At 38.1% G+C, this 24,891-nt stretch overlaps 1 protein-coding gene across 1 annotated transcript in view; it reads right to left on the bottom strand.

The window, feature by feature from the left end:
- The window catches only part of LOC128698733 (keratin, type I cytoskeletal 9), a 58,538-nt gene extending 34,422 nt beyond the window's left edge, over positions 1 to 24,116 (bottom strand). The window contains exons 1-2 of the mRNA XM_053791055.1: positions 24,020 to 24,116; positions 6,102 to 6,241 (exon numbers count right to left, since the gene is read on the bottom strand). Coding sequence (XP_053647030.1) covers positions 6,102 to 6,235 — 134 coding nt within the window. The 5' untranslated portion in view covers positions 6,236 to 6,241; positions 24,020 to 24,116. The remainder of the gene's footprint in view (positions 1 to 6,101; positions 6,242 to 24,019) is intronic.
- Between the last annotated feature and the right edge of the window lie 775 nt (positions 24,117 to 24,891).

Raw genomic sequence — 24,891 nt, 5'->3', positions numbered from 1 at the left:
GAGATTATTCCGGAGATCAACGCCCCCGCGGCCTGGTCCATGAAAAGGCCTCCCGGTGGATCAGGGCCTGATCAACCAGGCTGTTACTGCTGGCCACACGTAGTCCAATGTACGAACCACAGCCCAGCTGATCTGGCACTGACTTTAGGTATCTGTCCAACTCTCTCTTGAAGGCAGCCAGGGGTTTATTGGTAATTCCCCTCATGCATGGTAGGAGGCTGTTGAACAGTCTTGGGCCACGGACACTTATGGTGTTTTCTCTTAGTGTACCAATGGTGCCCCTACTTTTAATTAGGGGTATTTTGCATCACCTGCCCTCAGAAATCACTCCCTATTTTCATAAGGAGTGATTTGTGTGTGCAGATTCGGGACCATTCCTTCCAGGATTTTTCCAGGTATAAATTATGATATATCTCCCTCTCCTGCGTTCCAACGAGTACAAGTCAAGTGTTTCCAAGCGTTCCCAGTAGTTAAGGTGCTTGACAAAACTTATACATGCAGTAAAGGTTCTCTGTACACTCTCTAGATCTGCAATTTCACCTGCTTGGAATGGAGATGTTAATGTACAGCAGTATTCCAGCCAAGAGAGAACAAGTGATTTGAAAAGGATCATCATTGGCTTGGCATCTCTCGTTTTGAACGTTCTCATTATTCATCCTATCATTTTCTTTGCACTTGTGATCGTGGCACTGTTGTGATCCTTGCAAGTGATATCCTCAGCCATTACTACTCCCAGGTACCTTACATTATTTTTCTGCTCTATTGTATGGCCAGAGTTTGTAGTATACTCTGTTCTAGTTATTATCCCCTCCAATTTTCCATAACAGAGTAGTTGGAATTTGTCCTCATTGAACATCATATTGTTTTCCGTTGCCCACTGGAAAACTTTTTTTATATCTGCTTGGAGGTTAACTGTGTCCTCAAGAGATGACAGCCTCATGCAGATCCTAGTATTGTCTGCAGAGGATGATACAGTGCTGTGGGTTACATCTCTGTCTATGTCTAATATGAGGATGAGGAACAGGATGGGGGCGAGGACTGTGCCTTATGGAACAGAGCTCTTCACTATGGCAGCCTCCGATTTAACGCTGTTGACCATTATTTGTTTTCGATTGGTTAGGAATTTGAAGATCCGTCTCCCCACTCTGCCAGTTATTCCTTTAGCACGTATTATGTGCGCTATTACACCACGACTGCACTTGTCAAACGCTTTTGCAAAGTCTGTGTATATTACATCTGCATTCTGATTTTCTTCCAGTGCATCCAAGACCATATCATAGTGATCCAGTAGTTGTGAGAGGCAGGAGCGACCTGCCCTGAACCCATGTTGTGCAGTTTTTGGGAATCCAGGTGATTTGCAATCCTGCTTCTTAGCACTCTTTCGAAGATTTTTACGATGTGGGACATTAGTGCTATTGGTCTGTAGTTATTAGCTAATGCTTTGCTGCCACCTTTATGGAGTGGGGCTATATCTGTTGCTTTAAGTGACTGTGAAATTTCACCCATGTCCAAGCTCCTTCTCCATAGTATACTTAGGGGACGCGAGAGGGGTTTCTTACAGTTCTTAATGAAAATAGAGTTTTCGAATGGAGTCCTCAGAGAAGTTGCAATGTAGTGTATTTAGAATGAAACAATCATAAAAATCGTAACTTTTGGAGTAAAAAAAAATTTGCCATCATGTCCTTTTGACAAGAGCAATAACAAAAATATTACATTTTTTGGAAAACATACTTAGAAATACGATAGAAACAAGCTGATTACATCAACATGTTACCAGAATTCTGCACCATTTTTTGGTAAGAACATTTTTTTTTTACAGAATTTTTCAATTTTCGTTTTTTTTTTTTATCTTTCCTGATACGTCCACCCCCCCCCCCTTAACCATCTCTACAATTATCAAGCAGAGAGAGTATTATTGTTGTTGAGGTGGTTTTGATATTTAGAGAAAAATAGGACAACTTGGAGGGTGTAAAAATTTGTTGTAGAGGAAAGGCAAGGTAAGGGTCTCCCCAGAAAAATTTAGAGGGGAGGGGGGTAAACGAGGTTCTGTATGCAAGGGGCTTGGATAAGAGTGGAGATGCTAAGTGGTTTTATGATTTGACATTTTGTTGGAGTGTGAGCATGGTAATATTTACAGATTCAGAGAAACTGGTTTGCTGCACTTAAAGTCCTGGAGGTGGCAAGTACAGTACCTGTACTCTAAAGGAGGGGTGGAGATATTTCAGTTTGGACAGGCATCTGAACTTTAGTATCAGAGTTCCTCTGGAAAGACAGGGATGGAGTGAATGATGATTTAAGTGTTTCTTCTTTCTCGGGTCACCCTACCTCGGTGGGAGATGGCTGTGTTTAAAAAAAATATTGTGACTAACAAATCTAAGCTAATGAAAAAAGGTAGAGAATTATATAGATGGAAAGACAGTTGCTATTGAGATAGGAGAGAAGCAGTTACAGGGAGATGGGAGTTATATTTGTGAACATGGAAGTTAAGTGTATAGTAAAAGTTGCACTACCTGGGTCTTGGAATAAATTACCATAAAATCACACATTTTGGGGTTTGAGTTACGACAGATTTGAGGTACGACACGTCTTCTGGAACGGAATAACACTAACATGAGAGACCACTATACAGTGGAACCTCTACTTGCGAGTTTAATCCATTCCATGACCTTGCTCGCAACTGGATTTGCTCGTTTGCAGAGTCAATTTTCCTAATTTAAATTAATTGAAATGGAATTAATCCGTTCCAGTGGAATTCTGTACTTCAATAATTTCGCTAATATCAACTCTACGGCTTATTTATCTATCTCACTTCATCTAATATGACATAACAGACAATATAAATAACACAGAAACCTGATCTATACTCTAAAATGAATAAAATATGTAATTCATGTAGTGGTATGGGTAGTGTTGGAGGTGGACGAGTCTGTCTGGAGACCGGACAAAATACTTCATGAATAATTTCACTAATATCATCTACACGGCTTATTTATCAATCACAGTTCATCTAATATGACTTAACAAACAATATAAATAACATAGAAACCTGATATATACTCCAGAATGAATAAAATACATCATTATATACGTATGTGGTGGCAGCGGCGGCCAACGAGAGTTTGTCTGGAGACAGGACAAAATATCCCTTGAATATTTCGCTATCGACTCTACGGCTTATTTATCTATCGCAGTTCACCTAATATGAAATAATAAACAAAATAAATAACATAGAAACCTGATATATACTCTAGAATGAATAAAATATGTCATTATGTAACAGGTGGAGGTGGCCACAACTGCTCCCTCTTTGTTGTGGTAAACACTTGCCATCTAGTGATGGCCTTTTGAAGCCGTCTATTATTATAATTATTATTATGTAGTACATTATTATTATACATGTATTATGTATTATTATACATATTATTGTTGTATTATATTATTATACTATTATTATTATACATATTATTATCTTTTTGGGTCACCCTGCCTCGGTGGGAGATGGTCAACTTGTTGAAAAAAAAAAAAGTATTATTATTATACATATTATTATTATTATTATTATTATTATTATATTATTACAATGTAAATAATTTGTAATTTTTGTTCCCATAAAAAATATAAGATTTACTGTTATGTATTATTGCAATAATTGTATAAATAATGTCAACCCATTCACTACCGCATATTGCAATGGCCATTTGTTTACTTTTGAACACAGCCAAGCAATAGAACATTTCTCTAAGTTGAGCTCAATTTCAAAGTACTTTTCATCATGAAAGCAATCAAAATCATATCTATTTCTGTAATATATCTTCCATTCTACCAAATGAGACCAAAATAACAAGAATACAACCATAAAAACCACACAAAAATACCGCCAAGGGGTGGCTAATTGCTGAGAAGTGAACTCCATTATTCATGCTCCGATTTCTTTCATTTTTGGTTTAAGTTAATAAGCACCTTTCCATCATACATTGCCAAAGTTTCAATAAGATAGTCCAACAAACAAATAAGATACAATTCCCTAGATCAAAAGCAAGAGCCCCTCACCAGCGTCAAGGAGCCTGCCTTGAGGTCTGCTTGCTTATGGAAATTTTGCTCGCGTATGGAAGCAAAAAGTCGAACCATCGACTGCTCGTATTTGGAAAAACTCGCAAGTGGATGCACTCGCTAGTAGAGGTTCCACTGTATATGTATTCCTTTCATACGTTTGGAAACCCTTGATATTACTCTCCATTTTTTCTAAAAGACAGTAACATGTAATATTTGGGTAGTAATCTCCAAAGAGTTTCAAAATCTGCTCACTGGGCCATAATTGGTGCTCCCCAGAGCCTTCTACTGAGCACCAGGAAAACACTACATATTTTTCTAACCTAGCAAGTTTTCCAAATTCTATATATGCAGCTTATGAATGCTTATAAAATTTAGGAGAGGACTTTAATTATTGTGTAACCTAGAAGATTAGTAACCCAGAATCCAACATCACAATAATTACTGTACATTGTATATGCACATTCCCGTGACTTTAAAAGTCATCTACTTAGTCTAGCTGTATTTCTAAGTTGTTGAACATATTGGAAATTCATAATATGAAAAATTTATTAAACAAAGTTGTGCTGTGGACTCTATTGAGGAGCAGTTACATCAATGCTGTGGACTCTATGGAGGAGCAGTTACATCAAACACATTATAGTGTTCTTGATTTATAAGGCCACCGCAGCCTATGCCATACTGATTAACCCGTAAATGGTCCAAACGTATATATACGTTCTCTCGCGTATCACCCCCAATTTTGAGAGAAAATTTTTTTTTTTTTAAACCGGAAAAAAGAGCATATGGTACCCAGGAGTCCCCAATTTTTTCATATGGCACACAGTGAGTGCGCACACCCATTCTCTCATGTATAGGCGACTCAGGCTTATCGTGCAAATGTTGAATGAATGACAAAGGAAACGTATATATACGTTTGGAGCGCTACGCGAGAGAACGTATATGTACGTTTAGACCGTTTAAGGGTTAACAGTGCATACTTGTCCACATCTCAGAGAAACAACCTACCACACCACTGGGAGTGCACATTACACAACTTTAGCTGCCACAGCCCTTAAAAAGCAATAATTACCCCTACCAAGCAATTTTATTACAATCCTTTTATTTTTATGGTGTTTACATGTGTACTCGAAAGGGTTGGAAAGAGGGGGTAAAGGAGGTTTTGTGGGCGAGGGGCTTGGACTTCCAGCAAGCGTGCATGAGCGTGTTAGATAGGAGTGAATGGAGACGAATGATACTTGGGACCTGACGATCTGTTGGAGTGTGAACAGGGTAATATTTAGTGAAGGGATTCAGGGAAACCGGTTATTTTCATATAGTCGGACTTGAGTCCTGGAAATGGGAAGTACAATGCCTGCACTTTAAAGGAGTGGTTTGGGATATTGGCAGTTTGGAGGGATATGTTGTGTATCTTTATACGTATATGCTTCTAAACTGTTGTATTCTGGGCACCTCTGCAAAAGCAGTGATAATGTGTGAGTGTGGTGAAAGTGTTGAATGATGATGAAAGTATTTTCTTTTTGGGGATTTTCTTTCTTTTTTGGGTCACCCTGCCTCAGTGGGAGACGATCGACTTGTTGAAAAAAAAAAAAAATGTGTACTCATTGTAGAGTTGATAAGCCTTGTTACATCCAACTCAGACCAGCAAGAATACATCAACCCATTAATGTACGTCTATATCAATGAGCAATAGTATCTATTTGAATGTAGGGAAAATCAAATCTATTATTTTTAGCATACATTTGAAGAGTTTCAAGTTTCACTACATGGTCGGGCTCCAAGACAGGAAATTTTAAAAACATTTTCTTGGCAATTTTGGAGGTGTCAGGAATATAATCCTATTTTCCCACATAAATGTCATTTTACGAAGTGCTTTTTATGTAGGGCAATTTTTCAGAAATATGCCCCAGTATTCCATGTTATGTGACAATTTACTGTAATTTGTAAGTTAACATACACAATACATTCTGATTTTGTTATGCTTGCAACAACATTTGATGAATAAAATGATACCACACTCATGTAAACTTATGAAGAAATTACATACATACCCTGAGTATCCTGGAGCACCTCTTCCACGGAACCCTCCACCTCGCCCACCTCTGAAGCCACCACGACCACGGAACCCGTTGTGGGGAGTCGAGTTCTGTCCTCCAGTCGAACCATCTGGTGCACTGTTTTCCATTTTTTTCTTCTGAAAAATTATCCTTATTATAGAATGCACTGAGCATTTAATTACCAAGTCTATTTGTAAATACCTACTCTCATGGTATTCCTTCAGTAATTAATTTACCATACAGTACAGTATTTAAAAAAAAAAAAAAAAGATTTTAAGAAAACATTTATGGAGTTTTGGAAAATATTAGAGACTATTTGAGGCGAGGACCTTAATGCTAACAAAGGAGTTTACTGTAGAAGGTGTAATAGAAGTCTGCAGTGTAGTAATTTACTAGGGCAAATGAAAACTGGGAGTCTTTAACCCCTTGACTGTTGCAACCCCAAATCCTGAGGTGTCTCCTGATGTCGAAAAATTTTTGAAAAGAAAAAATTATTTTCTCTTATGAAATGATAGAGAAACTTTTCCCGATTGTAATGACACCAAAAGAATGAAATTTGATGGAAAACTTACGGAATTATGCTCTCGTGAAGTTAGCGACCTCGGTGATATTTACAAATGGGCAATTTTGCCCACTTTGAGCCCCATTTTCGGCTAATTCCATTGTTCCAGTCGACCAAATTCATAGCTATTTCTTTAGAACTCCATTTGTTCTATCGATTGAGTACAAGAAACTGCCCATTTATCAATTTCAACTGCCCAATAACGTGGTCAGAAATTGGCAATTTGGCCAATTTCACGAAAATTAAAAAATATGCCAATTTCAAAATAGGGTACAGAATGAACAATGCAGACATTCCTGGCTCTAAAATAACATTTTCTTTGTTCATCAGTCACGTCTCCAGGCACCTCTGATATTACTCTTGCTTTCTATTTTGAATTTTTATTCAAACAAAAAATAGAAGATTTACTGTTATGCAGACTACTGCAATATTGTAATAATTGTATAAATAATGTCAACCCATTCATGGCTGCATATTAGAATGGGTACTTGGACATTTATTGGACAATGACATCATTTGTTTACTTTTGAACATCGGCAAAAATCAAACATTTCCCTTACTTTGAGCTCCATTTCAAGGTTCTCTTCTTAGTAAAACCAATCATAATCACCTCTATTTCTATAACATGTTTTCCATTCTGTCAAATGAGATCAGGAAAATGAAAATACAGCCATAAATACTATACGAAAATACACCACAGAGTCGATGTTTTAACCCTTTGACTGTCGCGGCCGTATATATACGTTTTACGAGGTGCCGTGTTTGACGTATATATACTCATAAATTCTAGCGGCTTCAAATCAAGCAGGAGAAAGCTGGTAGGCCCACATGTGAGAGAATGGGTCTGTGTGGTCAGTGTGCACCATATAAAAAAAATCCTGGAGCACGCAGTGCATAATGAGAAAAAAAAAACTCCGACCGTTTTTTTTAATTAAAATGCCGACTTTGTGGTCTATTTTCGTATAGTATTTATGGTTGTATTCTCGTTTTCTTGGTCTCATTTGATAGAGTGGAAAACATATTACAGAAATAGAGATGTTTTTGATTGATTTTACTATAAAAAGAACCTAGAAATGGAGCTCAAAGTAGGGGAAATGTTTGATTTTTGCCAATGTTCAAAAGTAACCAAATGATGCCATTGTCCAATAAATGTCCAACTAGCCATTCTAATATGCAGTCATGAATGGGTTGATGTTATTTATACAGTTATTACAGCATTGCAGTAGTCTGCATAATAGTAAGTCTAATATTTTTTGTTTGAATAAAAATTCAAAATAGAAAGCAAGAGTAATATCAGAGGGGCCTGGAGACGTGACTGATGAACAAAGAAAATGTTATTTTAGAGCCAGGAATGTCTGCATTGTTCATTCTGGACCTTATTTTGAAATTGTCATATTTTTTAGTTTTCGTGAAATTGGCCAAATTGCAAATTTCTGACCACATTATTAGGTAGTTGAAATCAGTAAATGGGCAGTTTCTTGTACTCAATCGATAGAAAAAATCAAGTTCTAAAGAAATAGCTACGAGTTTGGGCGACTAGAACAATGGAATTAGCCGAAAATAGGGCTCAAAGTGGGCAAAATCGCCGATTTGTAAACAGCGCCGAGGTCGCTAACTTCGCGAGAGCATAATTCCGTCAGTTTTCCATAAAATTTCGTTTTTTTGGTGTCATTACAATCGGGAAAAGATTCTCTATCATTTCATAAGAAAAAATATTTTTTTTTTTTTTTTTAAATTTTGCGACACCAGGAGACACCTCAGGATTGGGGGTTGCGACAGTCAAAGGGTTAATCCAAAAACAGTTTTTTTTCTCTCATTATGCACTGCATGCTGCAGGATTTTTTTTATATGGTGCACACTGACCACACAGTCCCATTCTCTCACATGTGGGCCTACCAGCTTTCTTCTGCTTGACTTGAAGCAGCTAGAATTTTTGAGTATATATACACCAAACACGGTGGCTCGTAAGACGTATATATATGACCAAAACAGTCAATGGTTAACAGAATTATGTTTGAAAAGATTTGGCAATATTTAGGTAATACTGTACTTATTTTAAGAAAAAGAAGATAAATAAGCATAGTGTGTCTTAATTTCAATTACTAAACCAATAAGAATCACCAATACATCTGTTTCTACATCAGATTAAATTTGGGAAAACATGATTTTCCTCCTTAAATCAGGTTTAACTATAGACAACACCATGAATCACTACCCTTCTTTACACAAATAACCCGCACATAGAAGAGAGGAGCTTGCGACTACGTTTCGGTCCGGCTTGGACCATTTACAAAGTCACTTTGTAAATGGTCCAAGTCGGACCGAAACGTCGTCGTAAGCTCCTCTCTTCTATGTGCGGGTTATTTGTGTATCATTCCAGTCACGGTATTGTGCCTTCTTTCGTTACCCTTCTTTATTTATAACATTACCAAAGAACTACTAAAAACCAATTAAAATATAATTCAGACTACACAATAAAGTTTCAATAAGAAACTTAATGACAGTTCTAATATAAATCAAGAATAGGAGCTACACAAAATTTGCCAATCACAACATATTCGAGGGCGCTGCAATTAAAACAATCATAATGACTTAGAGAGTGTATAAATCTGTAGGAGAAGGAAGGCAGGGTACGGGTCGTCCTCAAAAAGGTTGGAGGGAGGGGGTAAGGTGGTTTTTGTGGGCGAGGGGCTTGAACTTCCGGCAAGCATGCATGAGTGTGTTAGACAGGAGTGAATGGAGACGAATGGTTTTTGGGACCTGATGAGCTGTTGGAGTGTGAGCAGGGTAACATTTTGTGAAGGGATTCAGGGAAACAGGTTAGCCAGACTTGAGTCCTGGAAATGGGAAGTACAATGTCTGCACTTCAAAGGAGGGGTTTGGGATATTGGCAGTTTGGAGGGACTTCTAAACCGTCGTATCTGAGTGCCTCTGCAAAGACAGTGATTATGTATGATGATGGTGAAAGTGTTCAACGATGATTAAAGTATTTTTCTTCCTTTTTGGATTTTTCTTTCTTTTTAGGTCACCCTGCCTCATTGGGAAACCACCGATGCTAAAAAAAAAAAAATCACCTCAGTAGAAAACATGAAAATACTACAGGAAGGTGTAAACAAAGTCTTCCAGTGGGCAGTAGAGAACAATACAACATTCAATAGTGACAAGTTCCAATTGCTGTACTGCACCTAGATATGGAAAGAATGAAGAACAATGATCACTAAATAGTATAACAAAAGAAATAAGTGAAAGATCAGGATGTAATAATGCCAGCTGACCTTTCATATTACCAGGAGTTTACCTGGAGAGAGTTCCGGGGGTCAACGCCCCCGCGGCCCGGTCTGAGACCAGGCCTCCTGGTGGATCAGAGCCTGATCAACCAGGCTGTTGCTGCTGGCTGCACGCAAACCAACGTACGAGCCACAGCCCGGCTGACCGGCAAATATCACGAAAGCCAGGAAAATGATGGGCTGGATAATGAAAACTTTCAAACCAAGGAAAATAATGCCAATGGTGAAACTTTTCAAATCACTTGTGCTCTCTCATTAACCCTTTGAGGGTTTCGGCCATACTAGTACGGCTTACGACCCATGGTTTTTGACATACTAGTACGCCTAAATTCTAGCGCCCTCAAATCTAGTGGGAGAAAGCTGATAGGCCTACATATTAAAGAATGGGTCTATGTGGTCAGTATGCGCAGTATAAAAAAAATCCTGCAGCACACAGTGCATAATGAGAAAAAAAAAACTTTGACCGTGTTTTTTTAATAAAACAGCGACCTTGCTCTGTATTTTCATATGGTATTTATTGTTGTATTCTAGTTTTCTTGGTCTCATTTTATAGAATGGAAGACATATTACAGAAATTGAGATGATTTTGACTGGTTTTACAATGAAAAGTACCTTGAAATTGAGCTCAAAGTAGCAGAAATGTTCGATTTTTACCAAAGTTCAAAAGCAAACAAATCATGCTAAGCGTCCAATACACGTCAACTGGTTTATCTAATATTCTTTCACAAGTGCGCTGATATTATTTATACCATTTCTACACTAATGCAGTAGTCTGCATAACAGTAAATCTTCTATTTTTTGTAAGAATAAAAATTGAATGTGTAAAGCCAAAGAAATATAAGAGGGGCCTGGGGATGTGGCTAACGAACAGAGAACTTGTTATTTTAGTGACAGGAATATCTTTCTTGTTTATTCTGGACCCTATTCGGAAATTGGCATCTTTTGAAATTTGTGTGAAACTACAGTGGTTCCTCAATAATCGTCCATAATCCGTTCCTGGAAGTGGGACTATTATCGAAATGGACGATTTTCGAATCAATTTTCCCCACAAGAAATAATGTAAATCCAATTAATTCGTTCCAGACACCCAGAAGTATCAACAAAAAATTTTTTTTTACCTAAAAGATAGATTTACATGCACAAAAGAATGAACATTCAACATGACAGTTGCCTTTATTGAAGGCTGTTGTTGATGAATGCAAGACAGGGAGGAGGAGAGAGGGAAGAGAGGTTATTTGGAAGGGGAATCCCCCTCCATAAGGACTCTAGGGCACTAATAAAATGTATAAATGAACATTGGTAATAGGGGTAGTTGATGAGTGGAACGGTCTGCCTAGTAGGGTGATCGAAGCTAAAACATTGGGTAGTTTCAAATTTAGGTTGGATACACGAGTGAGAGGGGTTGGATTTGAGTCGGACTTGCACCTGAGCTTATTGCTTGGGTAGCATTTGTTCTGTTAGTGGGTTGGATTTGTGAAGGACCGGTCTAATATGGGCCAACAGGCTTATTGCAGTGTTCCTCCTTTCCAATGTTCTAAAAGCTATGGCTTGGGTAGTTTCAAATTTAGGTTGGATAAATACACGAGTGAAAGAGGTTGGATTTGAGTCGGACTTGCACCTGAGCTTATTGCTTGGGTAGCATTTGTTCTGTTAGTGGGTTGGATTTGTGAAGGACTGGCCTAGTATGGGCCAGCAGGCCTGTTCCAGTGTTCCTACTTTCTTAATTTCTTATTTAACATCACACTTACCAGTAGGGTGATCGAGGCTAGGACCTTGGGTAACTAAGAAGAGATTGGACACACATACGAGTTGGAGGAGCTGAGTTTGATTTGTGTCATTGGGTACGGGAGTAAATTCTTGGGTAGCTTTGGGTGGAGGTCATTTTGATAAGGACCTGCCTGGTATGGGCCAGTAGACCTGCAGTGTTCTTCCATTGTTATGTTCTTATTGGCTATTTGTTTGTGTGAGGGAGGGATGGCAAGTTTATTGTTGGAGAATATGACACTAATATCAACTCCATGGCTTATTTATCTATCACAATTCAACTAATATGACATAATAAACAATATTAATAACATAGAAACATGGAATATACTCTAGAATGAATAAAGTAAGTCATTACGTATGTCACGAGAGGTGTTGTGTTGTGTTGTTGTTAGGTATGTAAGGGCCACTGAGTGTAAGCCGTCCATAATGGTGGTGAAGCAGCAGCTGAGTCGGCGGTGGTTTTTGTAGCACTATATAACTCCAACAACATTGGAGGAGTTGGTAGAATCACTGAACCACTAAAGAAGGAACCCACTACCACCATCACTACGACCTTCTACCACTATTAACTGTTACCACCATCACTACTACCTTCTACCACCATCACTACTACTTTCTACCACCATCACTACTACCTTCTACCACCATCACTACCACCAAAGAAAGCTTCTAGTGCCAGCCCATTAGTAAAGAATGTGAGAAACACATAATTTATAAAAAAGTTTGTAGAAAAATGCAAAGATGGTGGTGGTAGAGTGGAAGCAGTTGTGATAGTGGTTGATGAACATAATAAAGGAGGATCACTGCAGCAGGCCTGTTGGCCCATGCTCGGCAGGTCCTTTACAATTCATCCCACTAACGAAACATTTTCCCAACCCAGTCCTCAATGCTACCCAAGAAATAAGCTCTGATAACTCTATCCACTCATTTGGGACTTGCAAATGAGTGGATAGAGTTATCAGAGCTTATTTCTTGGGTAGCATTGAGGACTGGGTTGGGAAAATGTTTCGTTAGTGGGATGAATTGTAAAGGACCTGCCGAGCATGGGCCAACAGGCCTGCTGCAGTGATCCTCCTTTCTTATGTTCATCAACCACTATCACAACTGCTTCCACTCTACCACCACCATCTTTGTATTTTTCTACAAACTTTTTCATAAATTATGTGTTTCTCACATTCTTTACCAAAGGGCTGGCACTAGAAGCTTTATTTGGAGCCATGGTAGCTTATTTAGCACTTGCAAGCACTAAAATCAATGGAATATTATGAAATATTTCGTAGGAGCATGCGAGGGGACCGTCACTCACTGGTAAACAATGGCACACTGGCTGGGAAGGAAAGGCCGAGGCGGCTCAGAGCGTGAGTACGTGTCCAGGACGAAGGACTATTAGGACTATTAGCGAGTTACCGGACCATTTGCGAGCCAATATTTTGACGAAAAAACAGGACTATTTCCGAAATGGACGACTTTCAGGCCGGACGATTATTGAGGGACCACTGTATTAGGCATGGTGAGGCTGCCAGTTATGTTGTGCGACAGAAGTCCAGTGACTCTCAAGCTGGTCCTAGTGGCATTAAAAGAAGGGAAGTAACCCCGGAAAAGGACTTGCTACCTCAAGTCCTAATGGAAGGGGATTCCCCTTCTAAACACTAACACCTCTCCCCTCCTCCCATCCCATCAATCATCACCAGATCTTCATTAAAGGTAATTGTCAATTATTTTATTGTTGAACATTAAAATGGTATAAAATACCGACAGGTTGTTAGGTAAGACACATATGCAACAGTTAGGTATCTTTATTTCAAAACGTTTCGCCTACACAGTAGGCTTCTTCAGTCGAGTACAGAAAAGTTGATAGAAGCAGAAGAAACTTGAAGACGATGTAATCAGTCCATCACCCTTAAAGTTTTGAGGTGGTCAGTCCCTCAGTCTGGAGAAGAGCTTTGTTCCATAGTATGAAACAATATGTTTCATACTATGGAACAAAGCTCTTCTCCAGACTGAAGGACTGACCACCTCAAAACTTTAAGGGTGATGGACTGATTACATCGTCTTCAAGTTTCTTCTGCTTCTATCAACTTTTCTGTACTCGACTGAAGAAGCCTACTGTGTAGGCGAAACGTTTCGAAATAAAGATACCTAACTGTTGCATATTTTATTGTTATTGTAATTATTCTTTTGCATTAAGCTTAATATTTCATGTAGTAAAATTTTTTTTTTCATACTTTTGGGTGTCTTGCACAGATTAATTTGATTTCCATTATTTCTTATGAGGAAAATTGATTCGGTTTTCAATATTTTCGGTATTCGATGAGCTCCCAGGAACGGATTAATATCGAATACCGGGGGTCCACTGTATATTGTAATAAAAAGAATAAAGGAAATCAACTCTAATATACATTATTTAGGTCAGAGAGCCCATCGTAAGTCCAAGTCATTGGTAAACAAGTACATCGCTAAGTGAGGAGAGGCTGTACATTACTGGTACTCCTCACTTAATGACCTACCTGTTTGACAACTGCTCAGACATACAACCAGCTCTCTGACCAGTGTACTGTATGTGTATTTTACTTTATTGTTTTTTAATATCTATTTCTATTTTTAACCCTTTCACTGTCGGTCCTGTTGTATCACAGCTTTGAAGCCATTGTCGGTCCTGTAGTATGACGCAATAAGCTCAGCTCACTCATAAGTTGTGAGCGGTAAATTTGGGCTTAGATGTGAGAGAATGGGTGTATGTGGTAAGTGTGTACTATATAAAAAAAATTCAGCAACAAAGCAGTGCATGAGAAAAAAACTGTGACTGTGTTTTTGGTTTGAAACAGTGACTTCGTCACTTGCTTTCGATTTTGAATTTTTATTCTCACAAGATATCGAAGATTTATTGTTATTCAGACTACTGCATAATTGTCATCATTGTATAAATAAAATCAGTGCATTTATGAATGCATATTAGACTGGCCAGTTGGCATGTATTGGACGCATGATGTGATTTTGTTTACTCAACCTTCAGCAAAAATCGAACATTTCCACTACTCAATTTTAAGCTACTTCTAGTCTGTAAACCATTCAAAATCATCTCTATTTCTATAATACACCCTCTATTCTATCAAATGAGATGGGAATACAACCATAAATACCATACGAAAATACATGGCAAAAGTGCTGATTTAAACCAAAAACACAGTCGCAGGTTTCTTTTCTCATTATGCACTGCGTGCCACAGGATTTTTTCTTATATCGCACACACTGACCACGCAGACCCATTCTCTCACATGTAGGCCTACCAGCTTTCTCACGCAAGATTTGAAGCCACTAGAATTTTGGCAAAGTACAGTGGACCCCCGCCTTACGATATTAATCAGTTCCTGAGAGCTCATCGTAAGCCAAAATTATCGTTAGCCGAATTAATTTTCCCCATAAGCAATAATGGAAATCAAATTCATCCGTTCCTGACACCCCCAAAGTATGAAAAAAAAAATTTACCGCATAAAATATTAATTTTAATACACACAAACTGAAGAAGACATGCACAATTTCTACTCTACTATGAATAAAATACATGACACTTACCTTTATTGAAGATCTGATGATGATTGATGGGATGGGAGGAGGGGAGTGTGGAAGTTATTGTTTAAAAGGGGGAATCCCCTTCCATTAGGACTTGAGGTAGCAAGTCCTTTTCTGGGGTTACTTCCCTTCTTCTTTTAATGCTACTAGGACCAGCTTGAGAGTCACTGGACCTCTGTCTCACAACAAATCTGTACATAGAGCTCTGTACCTCCCGTTCCTTTAAGAGTTTCCTAAAATGGGCCATAACATTGTCTTTGGTACAGGTTGCCAACACGGCTTGCAAAAGCTGTGTCAGGGTGATTTTCATCCGTAAGGTTTGCAGTTCAACCCACTTTGCACACATTTCCTTAATCTCTTTTTTCAATTCTATACTAATTCTCGCCCTTTTTACCACAGGGATGGCACTAGAAGCTTTCTTGGGGCCCATGGTGACTTATTTTGCAGTTACAAGCACTAAAAACACTGGGATAATGTGAAATGTACCAAATGTATGCGTAGATGCAACCGCACTGGCTGGCTTGTAAACACTGGCACTGAGGCCACACATGGGACGCGTCCCAGACGAATCACGTAAGGCAAGTTTTTTATCGTGAGGTGAAGAAAAAATTTTTGCATTCAAATGCTTCGTATGGCGGATTTAACATAACGCGATGCGTTCGTCAGGCGGGGGTCCAATGTATTACGGGACTGACATTGGCTTCAAAGTGAGATTGACCCTGAAAGGGTTAAGTGAGAAGTACCTGTATTACAAGAAAAGAGGGGTAGTAAAAATTTTATAATTAATAAAATTTATAGAAGAAAGGTTGCAAAAAAATTAAAAGTTGTATAATTTACAATAGTACAATTTTAAGTTCATATTAATACTTTAAATTGATAAGTGTTAAGCTAACTGGGATTTCTTGAGAAGTTTCAAACTGGTTCTATGATTTCAGGCATACTATAGTGTTGGTATAGTTAAGTTTGGGACAGATGCAAGATGGCCTAAAAAGAAAAAATAAAGTTATTTCTTTTTAAACTTAGTAATTTATATGGGAGAAGGTGTTACTAGTCCTTTGCTCCCAGCATTTTAGTCGCCTCTTACGACACTCATGGCTTACAGAGGAAGAATTTTGTTCCACTTTCCTTAAATTGACTGGCAGACAAGGGACCTTTTGCTGGTTCAGGCAATGAATTCCAGATCTTGGGGCTTTTTACGTGCATTGCATTTTGTACAGGTTGAGATGGACATGAGGGATGTCAAAGAGAGTTTTGTGCCTTGTGTTATGCCTGCAAATAGCTTGCTATTTACATTCCCTTAAAGTATATGGTGTCTGCTATACAAGTACTCTTAAGTTTGTGAAGATGCTAGTGAATCTTTACAGCTCTTCCGATTTAGAATAAAAGTTATTGAGTCACCACTATCAGTCAAGACAGTTCATCCCTCATCTCTCCACCAAGAAAAGTTAAGCAAAATTACTGTAAATTATGTATGGTGCTATAAAATTACTAAAATTACTCCAAGAACATTAAACTCCAATGTAAACTCCTCTCTCAAACTTGAAGCAATGGCTTTAAGTTGGAAAAATTCAGATTCAGGAAGGCTATAGAAAAGCACTGGTTTGGTAACTGAGTTGTGGAACAAACTCCCAAGTACAGTCACAGAAGCTAAGACGTTGTGTTGTTTTAAAACTAACTAGGTTAGATAAATACACAAAGTGGGTGTGGGTGGGAGTGAGCTGGACCTGACTAGCTTGTGTTACTATGTCAGATGCCATTCTCCTTCCTTAAGTGAATGTGACCTGACCTGAATAGGTTAGGGCATTGGCTTAAGCCAGTAGGAGAATTGAACCTGCCTCGCATGGGCCAACAGGCCCATGTTCTTAAGTGTGCACCATTTAAATAAAAAATCCTGCAGCAAACAGTGCATAATGGGGAAAACACTGCAACTGTGTTTTCTGTTTTAAAACAGCAACTTTGCAGTGTATTTTTGTATGGTTTTTAAGGTTGTATTCTAGGTTTCTTAGTCTCATCTGATAGAATGGAAGATATATTACAGAATTAAAAATTATTTAGATTGGCTTCAGGACTGAAAGTAGTTTGAAACCGAGCTCAAATTAACAGGCATGTTAGATTTTTGCTGATATTCCAGAGTACACAAATGACGTCACTCCTCCAACACACATCCAGTTGGCCAGTCTAATACACAGCTGGGAATGTACTGACATAATTTATACAATTATTACAATAATGCAGTAGTCTGCATAACAGTAAAACTTCTATTTTTTGTGCGAATAAAAATTCAAAATGAAAAGCATGCATAATATGAGAGGCCTTGGGATGTAACTAATGAACAAAGGAAACGTTTTTTTTAGTGCCAGAAAGGTCTACATTGTTTATTCTGGACCCTATTTAATTTTCTGTGAAATTGGCCAAATTACCAATTTATCATTTTATTGGGTAGTTGAAATAGGTAAATGGGTAGTTTCTTGTACTCAATTGATAGAAAGAATACAAACAAAATAACTATGAGTTTGGCCAAATGAAACAATGGAATTGCACGAAAATAGGGCTCAAAGTGGGTGAAATCACCAATATGTAAATACCACTCAGACCACTAACTTTGCAAGAGCATAATTTCATCAAATTTTTTACTTTTAGTTTCATTACCTTTGGAAAAAGATTTTTCCTGCCTTCCTTCAACTCCTATTTAAAATTGGCAACATATATTGTTCCACTGGACTTGTATTGTGATTTAAGTAACTTGCTAGAATTTCATCATCTCTACTCAATTATGCCATAAAACTGAAGAACAATCAATAATTTTATATACGGAATTCTCTTATAATTTACCATTTTGTCATTAGATACCTTTCTTACTGTACTTAACTATGCAAGAAAACTTACATAACTGGCTATGTCTAGTACATAAACAGTATGTAAATCTTCAAGTTTTGTTGCCCAAAATGTATTATATAATTAGTGGCTTTCTTTTGGGCCTGCTATTTAACTCATGCAGCTCCCCATGGGTCTACATTATCTATAAGGCTCACCGAAATAAAAGCTCATCATCACTGGATGCTGGTCAGATAATGTTCAGTTACAATAAGGTAGGTTAAGATTTCTGTAGATTTTGACCATTAACCCCTTAACTCTGGGAAACCCTGAAAAAAGATTCAACTCTCTGGGAATATTTTGAAAAATAAAAAGAAAAAGAAAAAAATCTTATAGTTCAATAGAGTTCATTTTTCTGAATTGAATAAGACTAAAAAGAGTGAAATCCAATAAAAATTCACAATTTTATGATGTGTTCAAGTTGGTGAAAGAACAGTCACTCAACAATAGCAACATATAAGTACCAGCAAAATTATTATTTTTACCAACACTGACTCCAGGATATCACTGCTGTTTTTTTTTAATTGCTTTTCAAAGATTTATTTTCATATGATATAATATTTGTACAAAGATGGGTGACATTTGTTGTGCTTGTAAATACGTACATAGTGTGTCTGAATATTAGATGTGTTTAAAAGAGTTTTAGCACTTCAAACATGGGGAAATGCTTAGCCTGACAATGCTTCACTTGAAATAATCAGTATATGGTATTAGTATACTGTATAACTGTTTATTCTATTTTTGGAAATATTATGCAGAAAATTCAGAGTGTGGAAATTAGGAGAATGTGTGGAGTTAATAAAAGTATTAGTCAGAGGGCTGAAGAGGGATTGTTGAGGTGGTTTGGTCATTTAGAGAGAATGGATCAAAGTAGAATGACATGGAGAGCATTTAAATCTGTAAGGGAAGGAAGGCGGGGTAGGGGTCGTCCTCAAAAAGGTTGGAAGGAAGGGGTAAGGGAGGTTTTGTGGGCGAGGGGCGTGAGCGTGTTCGATAGGAGTGAATGGAGACGAATGGAATTTGGGACCTGACAATCTGTTGGAGTGTGAGCAGGGTAATATTTAGTGAAGGGATTCTGGGAAACCGGTTATTTTTATATAGCCGGACTCGAGTCCTGGAAAAGGGAAGTACAATGCCTGCACTCTAAAGGAGAGGTTCAGGATATTGGCAGTTTGGAGGGGTATATTGTGTATCTTTATACGTATATACTTCTAAACTGTTGCATTCTGGGCACCTCTGCAAAAACAGTGATTATGTGTGAGTGAGGTGAAAGAGTTGAATGATAATGAAAGTATTTTCTTTTTGGGAATTTTCTTTCTTTTTGGGTCACCCTGCCTCGGTGGGAGACGGCCGACTTGTTAACCCTTTGAGGGTTAACAGGCCCTCTCCGAGACTCGTTCTCAGGGTCGGCCAAATTAAAAAAAAAAATTCCTTATGAAAAGATAAGAGAATCTTTTCCCGATCATAATGACACCAAAAGTATGAAATTTGATGGAAAACTTACGGAATTATGCTCTCGCGAAGTTAGCGGTCTCGGCGATGTTTACGCATCAGCAATTTTGCCCACTTTGAGCCCCATTTTCGGCCAATTCCACTGTACTAGTCGACAAAAAACATGAAGACTTCGCTAGAACTCCATTTTTTCTATCGAATGAGTGCAAGAAACCACCCATTTACCAATTTCAACTATCCAGTACAGTGGTCAGAATTTAGCAATTTTGCCAATTTCACACAAATTTCAAAAGATGCCAATTTCTGAATAGGGTCCAGAATAAACAAGAAAGACATTACTGGCACTAAAATGACATTTCCTCTGTTCATTAGTCACGTCTCAAGGCCCCTCTTACATTCTTTTGCTTTCCACTTTGAATTTTTATTCTCACAAAAAATAGAAGATTTACTGTTATGCAGACTACTGCATTAGTGTAAAAAATAGTATAAATAATATTGGCGCACTTGCGAAAGAATATTAGACTCACCAGTTGACGTGCATTGGAAGCTTGGCATGATTTGTTTACTTTTGAACTTTGGTAAAAATCAAACATTTCTGCTACTTTGAGCTCAATTTCAAGGTACTTTTCATTGTAAAACCAGTCAAAATCATCTCAATTTCTGTAATATGGCTTCCATTCTATAAAATGAGACCAAGAAAACTAGAATACAACAATAAATACCATACGAAAATACAGTGCAAAGTCGCTGTTTTATTCCCAAAAAACTGTCAGTTTTTTTTTCTCATTATGCACTGTGTGCTGCAGGATTTTTTTTATACTGTGCACACTGACCACATAGACCCATTCTTTCATATGTAGGCCTACCAGCTTTCTCCCACTAGATTTGAGGGCGCTAGAATTTAGGTGTACTAGTACGTCAAAAACCCTGGGTCGTAAGCCGTACTAGTACGGCCAAAACCCTCAAAGGGTTAAAAAAAAATTCTAGCGGCTTCAAATCAAGCAGGAGAAAGCTGGTAGGCCCACATGTGAGAGAATGGGTCTGTGTAGTCAGTGTGCACCATATAAAAAAAATCCTGCAGCACGCAGAGCATGAGAAAAAAAAACTCCAACCGTTTTTTTAATTAAAATGCCGACTTTGTGGACTATTTTCATGTAGTATTTATGGCTGTATTCCTATTTTCCTGGTCTCATTTAATAGAATGGAAAACATGTTATAGAAAGAGTGGTGATTATGATTGGTTTTACTAAGAAAAGAACCTTGAAATGGAGCTCAAAGTAGGGGAAATGTTTGATTTTTGCCGATGTTCAAAAGTAAACAAATGATGTCATTGTCCAATAAATGTCCAAGTAGCCATTCTAATATGGAGTCATTAATGGGGTGACATTATTTATACAATTATTACAATATTGCAGTAGTCTGCATAACAGTAAATCTTCTATTTTTTGTTTGAATAAAAATTCAAAATAGAAAGCAAGAGTAATATCAGAGGGGCCTGGAGACGTGACCGACGAACAAAGAAAATGTTATTTTAGAGTCAGGAATGTCTGCATTGTTCATTCTGGACCTTATTTTGAAATTGTCATATTTTTTAACTTTCGTGAAATTGCCCAAATTGCAAATTTCTGACCACATTATTGGGTAGTTGAAATCAGTTAATGGGCAGTTTCTTGTACTCATCGATAGAAAAAATGGAGTTCTAAAGAAATAGCTATGAGTTTGGTCGACTGGAACAATGGAATTAGCCGAAAATAGGGCCCAAAGTGGGCGAAATCGCTGATTTGTAAATATCGCCGAGGTTGCTAACTTCGCGAGAGCATAATTCCATCAGTTTTCCATCATTTTTTTTTTTTGGTGTCATTACAATCGGGAAAAGTTTCTCTATCATTTCATAAGAAATTTTTTTTTTCTTTTTAAATTTTGCGACACCAGGAGACACCTCAGGATTGGGGATTGCAACAGTCAAGGGGCTAAGGAACATGGCAACTGACCTAGTAGCACAAGCTAATCAGGTCCAACTCACACCCACCCACATCCACTCATGTATTTATCTAATGCCCAAGTTCCACTGAGTAGTAGTTGTACACTATTGGCCAGATTAGATTATTAGGTGAAGTCAGGTTAGGTTAGGTCTGATTAAGCTAGGTCAGGGTTAGTTGAGTTAGACAAGGCAAAGAAAGGTTAGGCTAGTTAAGGTTACTAGGTGAATTTATGTCAAGATTAGATTAAATAAAGTCAAGTTATAACATTAGGGTAGGTTAGGTTACCCGTAGCCACTACTGAAGGTCATTGCCCTCACAGCCAAGTCCCAGACCAGGCCTCCTGGTTGCTGGCCTGATCCAGTCGGCTCCTGGTGCCTGCTACCCACAGTGCAACATATGCCCCACAGCTCAGCTGATCAGAACCTGATTTGAGGAATCTGTCACATTCCCACTTGAAGACATCAAGGAATCTGTTAGTAATCCCCATTATGCATGAAGGGACGGTGTCGAGTCATAGTCCCATGACAATTAGGTAAGTCAGGTAAGGTTAAGTCAAGTCACGTTTGGGTTGGGTTAGGTTAAGTTTGGTTTAGCTTGTTTATGTGACAATTATTAGGTCAGATTTGCTTATATTGTTAGGCTACATTGTATTAGGTTAGGCATGTATGCTGGTTATTTCATCTAATACATATTTCTGTATTTAGTTTAGGGGGCTGGTCTGAACTCAGCCTGTATTTTTTTTGAATACTGCACACACAATCTGTCCATACCCCACCAACTGTAATTGGATAACAGCAAATCACAAACAAATCTACCTAGAGAGAAACTGCAGGTCTGTTTGACTTGATGATGCCCAGTGTGTGGGCAAAACATGATACTGCAGTTTTATCATAATCCATCGTGTCAGTATTCTATACGATTTCTTTCCATCAATAGTTACTGCATTACTGCTGATGCATAGTGTTATTTTGAGAGAATTAAAATTCAAATTTTATTTCTTTTCAAGCAATATAAAAAATAATGTAGTTTACATGTAATAAAACATGGTTACACAGAAAAAATCCACTAGCATACTAGGCATTTCTGGCAAGCTGATCCTAATGCTTAAAGACCACTTAAGATATTAGACTATATATTAAGAAAGATTTCTTATGCAATTAACTACAATTGTATGCACAATAAGAATGGCAGCTGATGAACAAATGGTGCTATTTTAAAAGTATGGCTTATATTTCAAGCCAATACTTTTATTGTAGATTCAATGCTGCTTCAGAGACAATCAAAGGTATTATAAAAAGGAGTCTTGTTCGCCTATAACAGCAGCATATAGATACCTTGATGTAAACAATGATGCATCCAGTGTAAACAAAGATGTATTGAATGTAAACAAAGATGCATATGAATGTAAACAAGGACACATGAATGTAAACAAAGATGCATATTAATGTAAACAAGGATACATGAATGTAAACAAAGATGCATATTAATGTAAACAAGGATACATGAATGTAAACAAAGATGCATATGAATGTAAACAAGGATACATGAATGTAAACAAAGATGCATATGAATGTAAACAAAGACATATGAACGTAAACAAAGACGCATATGAACGTAAAGACGCATATGAACGTAAACAAAGACGCATATGAACGTAAAGACGCATATGAACATAAACAAAGACGCATATGAACGTAAACAAAGACGCATGTGAAGGTAAACAGACACGCCAGTCCCACATCTCCCGTTGAAGGAATTACGGTTTAGTTACTTTAGGTTACTGTAAGATGGATCACGTTCACTTTTTTTTTTTTACAATTTGCACATAAATAACAGTATACCATGACACAACGAAGCTAACACTTAACACTGGAATTATCGATCAATGCACATTTGCCCCTAACTATTTACCCAGGTGCGGTTAAGTTAGGTCAGGCATTGACGCCAGCTATTTCTGCAAGGCCGAAACATCCGCCCTCTTTAAAATACAAGGCCGAAACGTGTTATATATGGCAGGAGCGCGGGGAGCGGGCCAGGAGCCGGGTGCAGGAACAAAGCACAAGAGGCTGAGGTGGGGACACCCGCCGATCGATCACCAACCACCTCCACCACAGTTCCTTCACTACTATGTTGCTCCACACTTACTACTACGCCCACGCCCGCCCTCACCACACATACATTCATGCTCACTACCACCCACCACCATCGTGTTATTTTTACGCTAGTGTCACAAAACATTTCTCACGCGCTCTTAGATCAACTCACGCGGGAAAATCCAGTATCTCCCTGTCTCGTCCTACAACCCGCTTCAAAAGAGAAATTAGTTCCCAACATGATGCGAATACCTCACAACATACTGATGCACGCGCCAGGGTAGGCTGAAGATGCCGTGGTAGAAATAAAGTAGACAAAACTTACCGAAGATGGAATGCGTGAGCTCCTCTTGTCTTTCAAAATGGAGTCTGAGTGGTGGTACGGGGTGGACGGCAGAACCAGCACGGCGCCACCATCACTCACTACCTCACACTAACACTCATTAAACTATTACTAAACACTCTATATCACTCTCTACAACACTTACTACCCACACTTATACCTGTTCCCAGTACATTTAACGTTTTATAATTTATCTATTCCAAAACATATGTATATATGCATATATATATGTTAAATTATGTTTAAGCATAAAAGCATATTGTCCGAATATTTTTGACACAACTGACATTCTCCGGACTCTTGCTTTTAGCGTATACGGAAAAAGGAGAAAAACTGAAAAGTATATAAATAATATAAATAATCATATATACTTACACTGTGCAGCTAACTTGCTTTTACAGTAAAATAAATGGCTAAACTGCACATAAAATTGTAATGTATTTAAAGGTAGTGTTGTTTTGCTCCGTGTTTTGGTGTGCTCTGAGTGGAGGTGTTGGCTTGTGCTACCTCCACAACCAATGTTTATTCAATTAATGTCGCTGAGGTTAGGTTAGGTAAGATTGTCAGGAAACAGGACAAGTGTTTCCCGACGCGAGTGTTAGTCGTATATTATTTAGAGCGAGGTCTTCCCCTCTAAATAAATGGTTGAACAAAACGACAAATTGATAAATGGGACACTTGTGTAACATTCAGATATCTTTATTCTGGAAACGTTTCGCCAGCCAGTGGCTTCTTCAGTCCACGGTAGAGGAAGGTGGAAGATGAGGAGGCGAAACGTTTCCAGAATAATGATACCCAAATATTGCACAAGTGTCTCATCAACTTCCGCTCTGTCACTGAGAGGATCTTGATCC

This window comes from Cherax quadricarinatus, chromosome 59 (genome assembly GCF_038502225.1).
Source record: "Cherax quadricarinatus isolate ZL_2023a chromosome 59, ASM3850222v1, whole genome shotgun sequence".
NCBI lineage: Eukaryota > Metazoa > Arthropoda > Malacostraca > Decapoda > Parastacidae > Cherax > Cherax quadricarinatus.
Note: the sequence above shows the minus strand (reverse complement) of the source record. Positions and strands in the feature narration are given on the sequence as shown.